At 44.4% G+C, this 16,963-nt stretch overlaps 2 protein-coding genes across 2 annotated transcripts; one reads left to right on the forward strand and one right to left on the reverse strand.

The window, feature by feature from the left end:
* Positions 1-8,922: 8,922 nt before the first annotated feature.
* Positions 8,923-13,185, reverse strand: tada3l (transcriptional adaptor 3 (NGG1 homolog, yeast)-like). The gene is made up of 9 exons (XM_070959328.1): positions 13,008-13,185; positions 12,404-12,642; positions 11,976-12,223; positions 11,705-11,810; positions 11,422-11,557; positions 11,210-11,313; positions 10,994-11,100; positions 9,556-9,747; positions 8,923-9,466 (listed from the first exon to the last, which is right to left on the reverse strand). The coding sequence occupies exons 1-9, from the start codon at positions 13,084-13,086 to the stop codon at positions 9,274-9,276; spliced, it is 1,404 nt and encodes a 467-aa protein (XP_070815429.1). The 5' UTR covers positions 13,087-13,185; the 3' UTR covers positions 8,923-9,273.
* On the forward strand, positions 12,603-16,228 carry arpc4l (actin related protein 2/3 complex, subunit 4, like). Its single transcript, XM_070959329.1, has 6 exons — positions 12,603-13,650; positions 14,342-14,460; positions 14,854-14,965; positions 15,052-15,147; positions 15,402-15,572; positions 15,688-16,228. Exons 1-6 carry the CDS (start codon positions 13,648-13,650, stop codon positions 15,691-15,693), a joined length of 507 nt encoding a protein of 168 aa, XP_070815430.1. The 5' UTR covers positions 12,603-13,647; the 3' UTR covers positions 15,694-16,228.
* Positions 16,229-16,963: the final 735 nt, after the last annotated feature.

Genomic DNA, 16,963 nt, shown 5'->3' on the forward strand with positions numbered 1-16,963 from the left:
TTAACTGTAAACCATTCCAGGTGACTAAGCAGTGGCTACTTTGAAGAATCAAAAATATAAAACAATGATAAATGATAAAAGTAAAGAAAAAAGATTGAATTAGCTACTGCATGTCCAAATAATTTAAAGTGAAGCTATATAACTTTTGCTGAACAGCAGGCAGTGGCCACTGAGCAAAGGCAGGACAATGACTGTGCTGTGTCTTCTTTCAAAAGAGGACGAAAGTGTCGCTTGCACCACTTCTTTCTCATCACTTAGTGCCTTATAATAAAGCAAAGCACCTTCATCTTATATTCAGTGGAATTAGAAAGTGATGTTGTTGCTCAAACTGAAACCATATTCATTAATATGCATTACATCAATGTTTATTGCTTGCATTTTGAAATACTGCGCATACTCTATTGACCCAACTTACCATACCTGGATATTTTAAGAAGCACTGAGCTGTGTAAAAATGTTACTGGAAACTGACGAAAGTGAACAACCATGACTGTGGAGTCTGGGAGTGATAAAGATTGAGATATTTCTGGATCGGGGTGAATTTTCAGGGCTCTGGGAGACCCAAGCGCTTATCCAACAGCAGGCCTGTATCATATCAGCTGCTCTGATGGCCCTATACATCACTCCTCCTGCTCCCTCTGGCACTTCTACTGGGGCTGCTGATAATGAGATGAGCCAGAGGACACACAGGACTGATACTGGGCAAAGTTTGTCAAAGTTAATGGGAATTAAGAGGGTTTAATTAGTTGACCAGACAGAAAAAGACAGACACAACAACAGCTGGAACAGGTTGCACTGTGACTCAAGTGAAGTGATCTCAATGGACTGAGCAGCTGTATGTGTGTGGGTTGTAGTTTATGCATTAATCTGTATGCATGTGTCATAAATGTGTCAGAAACAAGCACAGCGATACTTGTCTTAACTCCGCGTTTTCCCTCTGAGCATCTGAGTCTCCAGTTCTGTAATGTGATCGGAGTTTGTCTCACTCAAACAGAGCCTGGGGAGGTCCACCAGAGCTGTGCTGTAGTCAAAGCCCCCATCATCCCCCACTCTCCTTTCACCAACAGCCTCTATCCCATCCCCACATCCCCCAACAGCAAGCAAAGCTGAGGCGCCGCAGATGCTCTCAGCCTCACATCCTCTCCTCATGTCCATTTCACACCACGCCACGCCAGTCTGGCAGTGTCAGCATGCACACACACAAATTATTTTTCTGCCACGCAACGTGGAGCAAGCCTTGTACAGAGAGGGTGTTTCTTCTGTGTCATTCTGCGCGAGAGCGGCTAATGTAGCATGAGTAACACCCTGCACGGGGTGAGACAGCAGAGCTAAAAGTGCAAGAAGACAAGTAGGAAAGAAGTGCTAAATCCAGGGGTGAGGCCTGGTCAGAGGTCATAATATCAATGCCACATACCACAGGATAAACGCCTTGACCTTTGGCCACAATATTTCGGACACTTCTTAGCTGTATGTGTGTGTGTGTGTGTGTGTGTGTTCCTCGTATGTTCAGCCCAGAGGGAGGTTTGTTGGTCCTGTGCCACACTTCCTTATCTCTGGCCAACATGCTTGTACAAATGAGTGCCTCCACCTCGACTTCAAACCCAGACAGCCTCTGTTGGGGGGCAGAAATGGGGGGGGGGGGGGGGGGTGGGTTGGAGGAGGGGAGGTTAACTACAACAGGATTAGCTAAGACAGAGAGAGAAGGAGAGGCCCAGTGCCTGACAGCTACTGACAGCTGAGCTTCCTCTCTCAGTGGGGCTTTCACGACCACAAACTGACACAGTCAAACACACACACAGATCAATCCACTTCAGCTGCACACATAGCGACTGAGTGGTCATGCACGAATTATACCCATTTTCTCCCTCATGCAGGGTTTGACATTGACTCTGTCAGACTGTGCAGTGGAGTTGTGTGTGTGGAAGAGGAGCTCTTATATAACAAGTGCTGAGGTTCAGTGTGTGAGTCTCTGTGTGTGTGATGTTATTCTGGTTTTCTGTGCTTGCCTTTGGTGAACAGCCTCAGCTCGGGCAGCCACAGTGAAACCACTTTGTGTGTGAATGTTCAGTGTGTGTGTGTGTGTGTGTGCCCACACACACACACACACCGCAGGGGACTGTAAGCAACAGGTGTAAAAGAGGATCTTAAAACGCATGGTGAACCTTTTTTCCCCTGTTTGACTTCTGAACTTTTGCTGTCAGCGCTGGCACATGAGGACAGCTGAGAAAATGACCTCTTGTTTGCTTCACACAGAGCGTAGCAAACATTATAGCTGGGTCTCTGTGTGAGTAAGTGCACTATAAGTGACCTGCTTCTGTGTCTCCTGTTGAAACTCATCGGCCTGTGGCCTGTGTCAACCAGCACATGACCTGTACATAATGTATGTTGTTATTTGGTAGAGAGCAGCTGTCGATGTCACAGACCACAAAAGCAGAAAACAGAACAGGCCGTCACTGATAACTGCACTTCAGACAGACAGCAACAGTGTGTAGGATATGAGAGTAAATCACATTAACCACTTACACTGATGACGCAGCTGTTGGATTTGTTCATTTGCCACGAGGATGAAGGTCATGACGTGAAGTGAAGAGGAAAACCTCACATGATTCGCACTTGGGAGCGTTCATGCATTGTTTCAAGATGGTTACTGGTTAGCCCCACTGCTGGCCTTGTAGTCATGTAACGGTTCACCAACAAGTGAAACCAGATACAAACAAACAGTGAATAGCTCCTTTTCAATTTGCTAAATGTACTCTATCACTGTTAATATTGGACTTAATTCAAACGTAAGTGCCAGTGATGGAGGCTTTGCAGCCATGTTACCGGCAACAAAAGGAACTTGTGGTATCATAGCTACAGTTACAATTACGATTTGTCATTTGGCAGACGCTTTTATCCAAACGACATACATATGAGAATTTCATACATCACAGGCAAGGTTCTAAATTACATGACCTCAGCAGTATGATGCTTTGACACTTTGATTTTTGTATGGACTAAACTCAATTCAATTCAATTCAATTCAATTCAATTCAATTCAATTCAATTCAATTCAATTCAATTCAATTCAATTCAGTTCAGTTCAGTTCAGTTCAATTCAATTCAATTCAATTCAATTCAATTCAATTCAGTTCAGTTCAATTCAATTCAATTCAATTCAATTCAATTCAATTCAATTCAATTCAATTCAATTCAATTCAGTAGCCCTTTATTAGTCCCGCGAGGGAAAATTCCAAAACAAATAAGATACAAAATGTTAATCAGTGAGCTTTAGAGGGAACCTGTTGCAGTGGTTAAGATGCTGACCACAGCATCACTAGCTTGAATCTGACCGAGGGCCTTTGTTGCGTGTCATTCCCCTAATCTCTATCGACCTTAACTTCCTTTCGTGTCTTGTGTTATCTCTAAAAAATGGTAAAAATGGCTATGCTGTGCGGCTGCTGGTTGCAGCTTCATATTTGCTGGGCAGATGTGAGAGTGATATCGATTTTATCTCCTAACCCACAGCAAGAAGGTGAATCAGTATATTTCCCAAAATGTCAAACTGTTCCTTTAAAGGAAGAGTCAAATTTAGAAGACCGGGCTCTCTTTTGAAAAACATAATGACTATGAGTGAGACAGGATTAGAGAAGCAAAAGACCCTAAAAAGGGGGCATCTTTGGACGGAAGCTTGTGTTGATATAAATTTAAATGTATAATCCATCCTTCAAGATATTTTTGGCCATAAATTCATCTGTATCTACTTCCCTAATCTCCTTCACCTCCCCCCATCACTCACTTCTCCCATCATTTCTCATTGGAGTTTCCTCAGACCTCTCCTATTTTAGTATGTTCCTCCAAACATGATTTGCCCTCTCGTGTAAAGAAAAAAAAAACTCACTAAGCTCCCTGTCCTCTCCCTGTCATAAAACAACGTAGCCCTGTGTGTCTGTGTGCACGAGTGTGTGTTTCCATGCACCAACAGTTATGCTCCCCATCCTGGAGGGAGTGATCAGCTCTCGGCACAGCGAGGCAGATAGTCCACCCGGATTCACCAGCAGCTCTTTATAAGGACAAGGGAAAAAAGGCATTGCTGCCTCTATATTTAGATGGACTTTATTGGGCCTCTTGTCTTCGTTTTTCTCCCCCCTCCTCCTGTGCTGCCGCTGTTAGAAATCTCTCACCAAAGCCATGTGGGCGGCAGGCCCTCCTCTCCATCGCAGCGATGGGAGAGTGAGCCTGATAATGATCTGGGTGATAATAACAGAGCAGAGGAAACGAAAGAGAGATGGGGAGAGGATGGAGGGAGGATGACAGAGAAGTGGTGGGTGGTGAGAGAAGTGTTTTTCATCGTGTCTCCTTCGCTCCTCAATGACTGTTATCCACAGTGCTGGCGATGTCTTCTGCCCACCACCCTACCTTCTCAGGAAAGGGGCATGTTATCCACCCAGCCTGATCGGGGAGGAGACTGGCAGCCCTGTGATGTCCCGCAACCACCTGATGGGTCTCCGTCCATCCAACTGCTCCAATTTGCCCGCTATATAGAGAGGCTGAGGTAGCAGACACTGTTGCATTGAATCTATATGGAAATAAGTAGATAAACGTATATATCCATACATAGTCCCCTCGCAGGTCCCCTCCACATACCTCCGCTATCTGTCCTTATCTCCTAAGAGAAGCATATTTCTCAAGAGCTTTGACCTCTGCTGTCCAAATTTACAACCAATGACGAAACAGCACTCTACCATGGTGCACTCTTATCTACCTACCTCTTTCTTTCTTATCTTGCCTGGTGATTCTAACAAAGTATAGTCAAACACAAATGGCACCAAGCCAGCTCTCTGGAGACTTTGCTACTGAGGCAGGCGTGAAGAAGAGAAGAAGCTTTGGCTGAGGACTGGTTGTGGACTTGGCGTGACATGAGCCTTTAAAACAGAATGATTCACGACACATAAAACCTTCAGCAAACATGGGCTGAGAACTGCACTTGTGAGTATTAACGACTCATCATAAAGTGTTGTAGATCTTGGGTGTAACAGCAATTGAACCTCATGCTCATCTTAAGGCCTGTAATCTTTTGAACTTATTGCCAATGCTATCGTGGCAAAATGCTCACAGTTTCAATCATGGTCATTATCTTAGTTTAGCATGTTAGCATGCTAATATTCACTGCTAGGCGTTAAACACATAGTACAGCTGAGGCTGATGGGAGTGCATCAGTGATGTATTGTCATCAGTGTGGGACAAAGTTACGTTTTGACTGGATGATGGTGCTAAAAAAAAAGTCAGGTGATCATCAAACTCATGAGGATGCATCCTGAGGGGAACATGAACAACTGCAAAATTTAATGTAAATCCATCTTTTATTTGTCACGTTATTTCACTCAGAATGTAAATGTCAGCCTCATGGTGGCCATATAGAGGTGGAGGCAGAGTTTCAACAAAAGCTGTTGGATTCATCCTCTGGGGACCATGAATGTCTCCACAGAGTTTCATGGCAGCAGGTCTAATAGTTCAGTCCGGACCAAAGCGGTGGACCAACCGAGTGACAAACCACAGAGCACGGCTCATAATGCCCTCATAGCTTACAGACTGCACTTATCCTACGGGATTTGTTGCCTCTAATACTGTAAGTGAATGGCTTGTCAGTGGCTGATTGTGCTTATCTTGTACAAAATACCCTGGAGGCATGACAGGCTGAAAAGGAGACCCAAGAATCTGTATCTTTACTTCAGCGATGAGCAAAGGCCAGGCAGGTGGGGCTGAATAAAACAAAAAGATTTGCGTATGAGCTGCCAAATTCACGAGTCACACAAGAAAAGCATCAACTGCCATGCAAATGATAAGCAAATGAGATTCAAAGCAGCCCAGGGTAGAGGAGGGGTCAAACAGGTGAGAGCACAGGAGCGGTTTGTGTGTGTGATACTTGCGACTGTCTCACCATGCATCTGACTTGCAGGCTAAAAGGTCTGTCAAGTTTCACCACAACAGCAACAGCAGCCCTCTGGGGAAGGACAAACCATGACATCAGAATGGTGGAAGCAGCGCTGAAGACAATAGTTCTCTGTGCGGGAGCAGAGCCGAGGCGTGGCCTGGCTGGACAGAGGGTCTTCTCAGTGGACCAGCCGTCCTCAGCAGCTGTCTCAATCTCTGTCTGTATCCCTGTCACACATACAATTTCAATTCAGCATGAAAGCTTACATAGCATTAGGACAAAGGATGAACAGATTTGTGGTAAATCCCTGTACCCCCATATGAATATGTGTGTGTGTGTGTGTGTGTGTGTGTGTGTGTGTGTGTGTGTGTGTGTGTGTGTGTGTGTGTGTGTGTGTGTGTGTGTGTGTGTGTGTGTGTGTCAGCCTCTCTCTGTCCATGCTCAGGAACGCAGAGACGGAGGTGGAGTAGGAGGAGAGCCCCGGAGAAAGAAACACAGTTCATCCAAACTGGCAAAACAAAGAGCCAATGGACAGAGAGGCCCCCACCAACAGGAGATCAGGAGTGATAGTAGCAAGAATGGGTGTGTGTGTGTGTGTGTGCGTGTGTGTGTGTGTGTGTGTGTGTGCGTATGTGTGTGTATTTGCCCATGTTAACACATAACACAACACACAGCCTGCCCACATGATACCACTGTATTTACACTCTAATTGCCTTCTCGTAATTGCCTGAGGAGACGTAGAAAAAGCTTCCATACATGCACATCTTGTGCCAAAATAGTGAAGTTCAAGTTATTTACTCAGACCCTCCAGTGGAGAGCCCTCTGCTTAAACGGCTGTAAAGGTTTACAGGCCATGACAGAGAGGAGTGAAGAAGCTCACCACGCAGCTGAATTTCACACGGGGAGAGGAGACAGAGCTACGTGACGCCGTGGAGCTGAGGCTGAAGTTGGAGCCTCATAGATCCCTGAGGGACGCACCACCTGGGTTGTCAAAAGGAGTCTAGCCTTTAATAAACAGCTCAATACGCGATGTGCAAACAGCGGATGAGCATCACTGAGTGTGTATGAGCAGTGTATCAACAAAACCCACCTGCCCTTCAGTTTAGGTCTAAAGACAACAAATGCAACAAAAGCAGCGTGCGATACGCCCAGCCTCGAGGGGCCGCCACAGCTATCCATTCAGCCTCTCATTCACCTGTGAGGAGGATTCAATAGGTCTGCATGTTATTAAAAGCTTTCATACACATGGGCTGATGGCTTTATGAATTTGCATAGGGCCATGGGGCCATTGTTGGAGCCCCCAGGCTGGCTGTATGCTCTGAGCTCTGCTCAAGGACACAGAACTCGAGCTTTCATTTGAAACCAGTCTGCTGTGTTTAGCTGTGTTATTCTCACCATTACGGCATATTCTGCATCCGTATGAACACATGCAGAGAATCATACCTGACTGCTTAGTTAAAAATAAGTTCTTAATGCCAGTGCTGGCACCTTATATCATTCTATTTAAAAGAGATGTATTTCCTCTGAACATTTGTGTGACAGTAACTAGCATCCTACTCATGATCTCAGTTTGTATCTCACCTCTCAGCACGTTCTGAACGTACGCTCTGAATCCAGAGGTGTGCTGGTTGTGATACTTGGTCAAAGAGGAGTGTGACTGCACACTGTGAGTCACGCAGTCTCCTGCTTTATCCTGGGATCAGCATCAGCGCACATATCTTCAAGTGAAGACTGGTCTCACAACAGTGACACACAATGTGTTGGGCTAACATCAACCACAGGCCCTGTGCTGTGTAAATTCTGTGGGTCTTGTCAGTCAGAGGACTGTGACTGCCATCTAGTGGCCACTTATTGAAAAGGAGAGCTGCGACAGTCACAGAGGCAGTGCAGGAAGATTTGACATTAAAAATGTTTCTTCAGAAAGGGAAAATGAGCCACAGCTCAAACAAAACCTTGCATCCATATCACAGGATATTGACTTTCAAATGAAATGAAAACAATGTGGCTAAACATAGAATAAAATGATATACTTCTCCTTAAAACCATGCAACAGTCCAATAGAAAGATACCTTCCTGTGTGCTATTTTGCATATTTGCACATCAGATTGCGTGGCTTTATCAGTAAAATCATGCTAAGACAACAAAATAGCAATGAAACAATATGCTATACATTGTTGGAAAAACAGGTCTGAAATATGATTCACCACCAACAGAAAACAGGCGTCCACAGATGACAGACACTGCATAGCTGAAGGCAGATGCCGTTGGGTTGCCCCTCCAGATGCTGACTCATTTTGCTGAAATAATATTACTGTAATATTAATACACATTATTCTAATGACTATGAATAAACTGGAGCAAGTTGAACATTTGGCTCTGTGTTGCTCATAGCCACTAAGTGAGAAAATTGTCCTCAATGCAGCTATAAATATTTTATGGGGTTTGAGATCTTGCTTACATACAACAATTTAGTGCACATGGCTTTAAATGTAGATACATACACACAGAGGTAAGAGCCATTAAAACATCCTTGTAATATATTTTTTGTGGCTGTTTTTGAGCATGACTGTGATCACTACTTCTTCTCACTGCTGTTCCATTACAGAACGAGTTGAAGTCAATTTTCAATCGCGTGGACAAAGAGTGTATAGGGGTAACATCAATCCATGAGTTATAAATGAGGATCAATTTGTTGTTTATGTTGCACACAAAACTGAAACTGGCATTACTGACATTTTAGCACAACACTTGTTCTTATGAGGAGTTAAGAGTCTATCATTGTGTCATGTTCATAGGATCGTGTAATGAAAGACTTAGAGCCCTAAAGGTGAGTAAAATCTTATTGTGTGTCTGCACTGTGGTAATTATGGAAAATGCTCAACAATAAACAAATAAACAGTGTGTGTTCAGATCCTGTTTCTGATGCTGCTAATCGTCTGCCCTGCAGTCTACAGTACATACTGTCATGATGCATCTCCTCAGATTTCACACATATACGAAAATGTCTTTAGGTGGGACTGATTTATTCCAACATTCATGTGTACTGTTTTCAGAACATTACAATGGTAAACAAAATAAAAAGCAACATAAAAAAATCAACAATAAGAGAGAACAGGTCTCTGATGTATACTAAGTGTTACTGATCAGATGAGCTTTCTGCTGTAACATGACGTAAAGCTACTACAGAAACATCCCTACTGACATCACACACACACCTGCAGGAAACTGTATCATACACCATCAAAGATACAGCTGTTCACTGACCATGTAACAGCTGTCACAGCTGTTTTCATCCATGTCAATCTCTTTTCTTCCAATGGTTTTTCTGCATAAAATCCAGACACAAGCCATTTCTTCCACTATCCATCCAGGAGCTTGAGGATGCTTTCCCTTTCCTTCAGTGCTTTCCAGGCCTGGTCCTTCTCTTTCTTGGTCGGAGTGCGTTTCTTCTGCCTGGCTGCCATGATTCGTCGAAATCCCTCCATGACCTCGTTGTCAGACACCCTGACTCTCTGCCTCAGCTCCTGCTTGCGCATCTCCTCTTTGGCCAACCTGTGAGACAGTGTTAAAAAGTTGAAAAGTTAACAGCTGATCGCGGATCAGAAGTCATATCATGGTAAAAAGGAGGCCTGTGTTCTCACCGGAGCAGCTCCTGCTTGCGGGCTCTGTTGTGAGCACTCAGGGCTTTGAGCTCTGCTTGTCTCTTCTGCAGCTCGGCCAGGACCTCATCCTCAGAGTCTCCTCCTGGTCCAGGTCGCTCCTCAGAGTCCAGCAGCCCCTGAGCCACCAGCTCCTCTTTGATGCGAGCCTCCAGAGAACGTGTGTGAGGAACACTGGAGGGGCAACAGAGGGATGGACGACGTGGCAAAAAACGTCAAGTGTTCAGATCTCAGCCTCATAAATCAACAGTAAACTTTATTTGAGTACTGTTGAGGACAACCAAACTCACATCCAATGTCCACAATTAAACCCCTAACTCACTAAAGTTTGTATTTATATATGTATTTATGATACAAGATATTTGGTTAGGGGCTGCACGGTGGCGCAGCAGGTAGTGCGCGTGCCCCACAGCAACAAGGTTGCCGGTTCGATTCCCGGGTCGGGCCTTTCTGTGTGGAGTTTGCATGTTCTTTCTGTGCATGTGTGCACTTGGCTTCCTTCCTCCCGCTCATTAGGTTAATTGGTGACTGTAAAATTGCCCCTAGGTGTGAGTGCAAATGGTTGTGTGTATGTGCCCTGCAATCGACTGGCGACCGGTCCAAGGTGTACCCCGCCTCTCGCCCGTTGACGGCTGGGATAGGCTCCAGCAGCCCCCGCAACCCCGAAAGGGATACGCGGTATAGAATATTTGGTTAAATGCAAAAGTACTTTATCTTATCCAGATGCTAAAAGTAGTATTTCATTAAAATAATAATCATGATGAACTTGCCCTACGTAATTCGTTTCTAAATATAGATTTTTTTCTTATTTTGTGGAAATGTTATGATGTCATTTTGTTTGTAAGTTTGGAAACACATGCTAACTTACATTTTAAGTCACACGTTATGTTTAAAATATATTCCATGCATCAGCAGAGTGGTGTAGAGTTGCAATGTAACTGTTATACAGTCTGATCAAAGAATCTCACAGTTTTGTACAAATGAAAATAAATGACTAACTGTAGGCTAGTGTGTTTGTGACAGACGAACAATACAAATTTAGCTCCAATCTCATAGATGTACAAAGACTGATGCTGACTTTCAGTATCTTACTGATATATTATTTTAATAAAAATGTTCATCTTTTTGTGTCTTTACCTGACATAAATTAGCTTGATTGATCAGGACATGCTGTCTTAAATGAAGGACAACTTACTGTGATATATCAAATTCAGCACTTCTCACCTGTGAAATGTGATTCTCTGTTGCTTCGTTTTAGCATTTCTTTCCTTAGAGCATCCAAAAGCACCACAACAGTCGGGCTTTTTCTACTATTTGAGCGAGCCAGATCTGTGGCAGAGACGCATCTCACAAGCTCAAAGGCAGATTCTACTGTACTTATCTATGGGTACATACGATTGATCAAACTTTGCACAAATACCTAAAAGCTTTTCCTTGGCTTCGAGGAGAAGTCCCAGCGCCATCATTCGCATCCTTCCCTGAAATGTCGGGTATAGGAGAATCCTCCATGGGGGATATAATGTTCTCCTACGAGAAAACAGAACACAATGTCGCCAATTCTGATCACGTTTCGGTGTTTCCACAAGATTAAAACATGTACATGTTTGACAAAATACTGAGTCTGCAACATACTGACCTCCACAAGGGCCTGGAGCAGACGCTGTGTGAGAGGACCAAAGGGACATCCGTCTTCTGGAGATTCATGCTGGGACTCTGACTTTTTTAACAGCGAGTCCACGTCTACAGGAGTTGAACATGAAGATGGGTATTAAGGTGGACACATGCATGAGCAGTAACTACTGTCTGGCACAGCACTCATATACGTCGCAGGCTGCAGCCTTCCCTCACCTTTTGCATCCAGCTCAGACAGTGGCCCCCCCATGAGGTTCTTCTTCTTGTCGTTGGCTCGTGCTCCCTCCCTCTGCTCCTCCAGCAGATCCTCCTGAGCCCACCGCTGAGAGTAGTGTTTCCCCAGTGCCGGAGTCTACCGTTAACACAGACACCATCAAAGCTCAGCACACATTTAAAAGGATGCATTTTACTTTACACAATAGAAACATCCAGATGTTTGGCCGTTCAATGAGTGAATTTAAGTACGATAACAACAGCTACATGGTTTTTTCTGTCATACTTTGAAATACTCGGCTTCATCTTCCGGGGGTTTCAGAAGCTCCTCGAGCAAACGGATCTCTTCATTTGTGATATCAGCACAATATGGCTCGACTGAAGCCCAAAATCTGGAAAAAATAAAATGAAAATTGAAATACAAAGACACCTTGCCAGAACAAAACTCAAATTTATTACCTAAACTCTTACTGCAGCACACTTATGAGAGACTAGCCTCAGCAAAAATGACAGTATACAGCATATAAGAGACATTGTGAGAAGCTGCTGTTGCTGACCTGTTGGGTGCATCATTTTTAGGAGTGCGGGGAATGTCTTGTGGATCGTCTGTAAATTCATACTCTTGGACTTTAGGCTGGAGGTTTTTGGACTTGGGTCTGCCAGGACCTGGACCGGGCCCGTGGCCGCCTTTGCCGTCCAACTTCTGCTTCTTTGGTTTGTGGCGAGAAGAGGCAGCAGGGTCTGGGTCTTTTCCCAGCTTCAGAAAGCGCTTATCTCCCTTCTTGTCCTGCCAGTCTGTGAGGATCTGATGGGCAGTACAGAGGGGGGAGTTACAAATGGCAACCAACAAGGGAGGTGATGGAAACAGTAGGGATTTAGGGAATTAGGGGTTTTCATTTGGGATTCGGTCACAGGCAGCTGGCTTGGGATGAAAGCCTGATATAACTTAAACCAGTTAAATGAAGAAGTCCCAACTCTCTCATACCTGTCTCTGCTCCTCTAGAGCTCGGAGACGGCGGCTGGCTGAGGACAGGAGCGTCTCCAGCTCCAGCTGCAGGGTGTCCAGCTCCTCAATGCCGATGCCATCGTCCTCTGAGCGGCCGAGCACAGCAGTGTAACGGGGGCAGACCTTTACATGTTCGACGGGCTTGAAGTCGTAGTATTTCAGCGGGGGGCAGTCCTTTAACTCACTCATGATGCCGTGTGGCAGAGACCTGGCAGTGTCTGAATGGGCCGATACATGGAGATGAACAGCGTGGACAACAAAAGAAGATGAGACTCACACGCAGAGGCGTCCAGCTGTTGCTCTTACTCTTTTTCTATTCGTCTGTGTCTCTCTATCACTCACACTTAAACACACACTCGGGCCAGCACGCACGCACCCAAATGCACGCACACGCAGGTCTGCTTCACAGAGCGCGAGCTCGCTGGGCCCAAACGACTCTTAAATTGTAATAACGTTCGTTGTGATGTCACGCTTTCACACACAAACGTTTTACCGCAAGGATTTTAAAGATTACTAGAGCTGAATGGAACAAACCCTAAGCACAGATATTCATCTTTGAATGTTTAAGAGGAACGATATTTACCGTCAGTGAATGGCATCCATGATGGAAAAAACCACTGCGCGTAGAGGGGGGATGGCCAATTACATTTAAATGGAATCATGGCCTATTTTCGACAACAAAACAATTTAAATTGCAATAAAAATTACACAACATTACAAAAAAGACTAGCATGTTTTTAGTCCTTTCCTATAAAAAACTTGAAGAGTTGGGAATATATTAACTTCACACTACAATGGTATCATCGGAACAAACCATATGATGTCAGATGCATAAAAAAAAATATTATTTCTAAAACCGAAATTTAGCAATGTAACGAGGAAATGTATGGATTATAGCGTTATTATTCAACATATCTTAATAAAAACACAGGTTGCACAAGACCACAATTACTCGTGGACCAAAGTTCAGCGAGTGAAATATCTCCTGTCTCCAGAGAAGAATGGAAGCATCGTAGGGTATGCTCGTTTTAGTGAAAACGCACTCCACCTGGGCGGAGTAATCAGCGCAATCGGCAGCATTTCTTTTGTGCTGAGAAATCCGCCTCTTCAAACGAAGAGCTACTAAAAAATCTAGCGCACCCTAGTTGTCCTCGGCTATGTAGAATTTACGGAAGAGGAGTCCCAGGCGTGGCTGAGGAACTTCCGTCTTCTACAGCACTAAAATGGTAAGTCTCCTACACTTTATGTATCTTTATATATTATTATTTAGCCATTTACCTGCGCTAACTATAGCTACATTCGAGGCGAGATTAGATAGCTAGCTCCGTGTTTCTGATAGACGGGGTTTGTGGTTGGCTGCCGTGAAATGAGAGGACGGGCATCCTTGATACGGTTTGCAGAAACTAAAGTGATTGAGCTGAGCTGTCTTTTCCTCTCGGCCCGTTTTCAAACATTCTTGTGTCGGTGGAAAAGCTTGCTGTGTTCATCTCTGGCACAGGCAGAGTGATGTAGATGGACGTAGATGATTTGGATGGGTTTAAATCTCGGTCACCTGAAAGCATCCTATTTACTAACGTCAATGCAAGCAAAATCATTCATTACCCTCCCATCTATATAGAGATAATATGCATCAGGTGGAAACAGATTACGGCCACGTTTTTCCTTCTGAAATGATTTCTGAATGAATATAAAAGCAGTGTGTTGTAATGGAGCTCCAGCCGCCGCATCCTTGCACACAGCTCATTTTAGTTCCTGATCAAACATGACCTCATGAGTTGACCCCGCTGGTTGAGTCACTAGACTGGGAGGTTTAGTTTGCCCATGTACGCTTATCTAAATAACAAATGCACCATCCAACAAGATCTCCTCTCCAGTAGGACCCACTCAGACATTGATCTCATTCAATCTCTCCTTCAGACAGCGACTCTGCGCCCCTACTTAAACGCCGTGAGGGCCACCTTGCAGGCGGCCCTCTGTCTGGAGAACTTCTCCTCTCAGGTGGTGGAGCGCCACAACAAGCCAGAAGTGGAGGTCAGGTATGTTCAATGGCATGCGTGTGCAGTCGGCAATCCCGCTTGTTGCCCCACCGCTCTGCTCCCTCCTGTTTCTCCAGCCCTTGAGCTGTTTGTGGATCATCTGCAGCTGTCACACAAGTGTGGACTTGTGCAAGCGAGCATAAGAAAATGTAGGATTGAAAAAAATGGCACAAGCAAAGGCAAGCTGTAAAGTTGGCCAGCGTGGACTTGCAGCCTATTTGCAGGTGGATTCCCAATACAATGAAGAGTTTTTCCAACATCCCAATATAACTAAGGTTCTGTGCACAGCTGCAAGCAGAATAATGACTTTCTGTATTTTGTAAATTCAGTGGTGTGAAAATGAGCAGGCCTGCTTTTATTTGCAATGATGGGCTGATTGTGCTGTGGTTACAGGAGCAGTAAGGAGCTGCTACTTCAGCCTGTGGTGATCAGCCGTAATGACAAGGAGAAGGTTCTGATCGAGGGATCAATCAACTCTGTCAGAGTCAGCATCGCCGTCAAACAGGTGATTAAAAACAGCAGGACCTCTCACGTTTCCGACATTTCTCACTCAGCAACATATGCATTAAAACAGAAACTGATTCACTGCAGGCTGATGAGATTGAGAAGATCCTTTGCCACAAGTTCATGCGCTTCATGATGATGAGAGCAGAGAACTTCTTCATTCTGAGGAGGAAACCAGTAGAGGTAAGAGTGGTGGGGGGTCATCTGTGAGAAAGAGAACTAACAAAAAAGTGAGTGACAGAAGAGGAATCATCATACAGTGACAGACAGCATGATAAGAAGAATCCAAAGGAATGAGGAACAGTGTGAACATGTTAAATCGTCAACATCATGGGCTCTTCATGCTATGAATTACATTATTTACAATGTATGTTCCCATGAGTACAATTAAACAAGTGCTATTTTTATCTCATCCGTCAACTGGTATCTGATTTCAGGGATATGATATTAGCTTCTTGATTACCAACTTCCACACGGAGCAGATGTACAAACACAAGCTGGTGGACTTTGTCATCCACTTCATGGAGGAGATCGACAAGGAGATCAGCGAGATGAAGCTGTCCGTTAACGCCAGGGCCCGTATCGTCGCCGAGGAATTCCTCAAGAACGTAAGAAACTTGCACGTAACAGTAAGGCTCGTGGCTGCAATTGTGTACAAAGGTGGTTTCATGTGAAAGACACAATAGCTCACATGGAAAATAAGTTGACTTCTCCTGTCCGCAGTTCTGATGACAGTGTTGTCCATGGTCCCACACAAGCTGGGAAAACGCTGCAAGGGCCAATCAGCGCAAGAGTGGAGACCCACAGGAGTAAACAGCCAATCAGCGATGAGACGAGGGGAACGTGACCAATCTGGCCGTGATGCTCTTTGCGCCCACCTCAAGAATTTCCCTGTACTCCTGAATATCAATGAGTGTATATAATGAAATATTTACCAGTTTCATTTTCAGCCACTTAGAACAAAATCCCCAAACAAAGGCGGGTCCTTAAAGTATTAATCAAGTTGATATCCATGATTACAGGGGCATCGAGAGCATGTTGTTGCAAATCAAACGGCCAGGTTTTTGTGTATGTGAGTCTGTGTGTCCTGTCACTGTTGTTTCAAATTTGTCTCCAAAATTTCTCTGTTCAGGAAACCCTTGTTTGAGGAAAGTGGTCTGTGTGGCATTTAGTCGCAGACATGGAGCAAGAGCTGTCTGTCAAGAAGCCACCAAAGCCCATGTATGAAAAGAATGAAAGCTAATAAACGCTTTTGTTTATACCTTTGGTGTTGATGGCGTCATTCAGTGTGAGCATGCTGCGCTGCTGTGCCTATAAATGGATTTGCTCTGCTTCAGAGGAAGTTGATTTTAGTCAGCACTTTGGCCACATTATGCAGTTAGTGTTATTTCAGCTGTGAGGAAGAGGAAGTAATACCTCCCTGCTGCAGACGGTGTGTGAATAATGTACAACTTCATCCAAATAATTTAATTGTAGGTTATAGTCCACAGAGAGGAAATGGCCTTTTCAAAATAAGATCAAATGCTTTTTAATAAATTCGCTTTCCTGTCCTTGTGTGTGTTTGCCGGACATGCAGTGAACCCCACAGCTACACACCTGCTGCTCTGCTGCTGTTGCTTTGCTCAACTGCAGTGATGTAATAATGGTTGGAGACAGGTTTTATTTAAGACACTTTGGGAATTCAGAGCTTTCTGACCCAATTTTGGATGATGAAAATAGAAACATAGACAGATAATAGATTAAGTTATCTCGTGGATGTCACTGCTTGTGATCATATCATTTCAGCGTGCCGTCCCAGTTCACCGTCGTGATTCTCATCATGCAGCCTCCACCAGTCCCCAGTTTTGAGAAACTAATGAGTCTGGATTCAGTGGTCAGTCAGCTGGCACCTTCTGACAATTACTGAACATAAAGTTGCCAAACATGCACTGGTTTCTCAAACAGCTTCTCAAATGTGAATGTTTGCTGATTCATTGAGTGAATAGCTTTGGGTTTTACA

This window comes from Chaetodon trifascialis, chromosome 3, assembly GCF_039877785.1.
Source record: "Chaetodon trifascialis isolate fChaTrf1 chromosome 3, fChaTrf1.hap1, whole genome shotgun sequence".
NCBI lineage: Eukaryota > Metazoa > Chordata > Actinopteri > Chaetodontiformes > Chaetodontidae > Chaetodon > Chaetodon trifascialis.

Bases quoted from the DNA above. Each gene is read 5' to 3' on its own strand.
- arpc4l (XM_070959329.1), top strand. The intron at 14,461-14,853 runs GTATGTTCAATG...CTGTGGTTACAG, and splicing joins AAGCCAGAAGTGGAGGTCAG to GAGCAGTAAGGAGCTGCTAC. The intron at 14,966-15,051 runs GTGATTAAAAAC...GATTCACTGCAG, and splicing joins TCAGCATCGCCGTCAAACAG to GCTGATGAGATTGAGAAGAT.
- tada3l (XM_070959328.1), bottom strand. From the start codon at position 13,086: ATGATTCCATTTAAATGTAATTGGCCATCCCCCCTCTACGCGCAGTGG. The intron at 12,224-12,403 runs GTATGAGAGAGT...ACTGCCCATCAG, and splicing joins CTCTAGAGGAGCAGAGACAG to ATCCTCACAGACTGGCAGGA. The intron at 11,101-11,209 runs GTCAGTATGTTG...GTTTTCTCGTAG, and splicing joins TGCTCCAGGCCCTTGTGGAG to GAGAACATTATATCCCCCAT.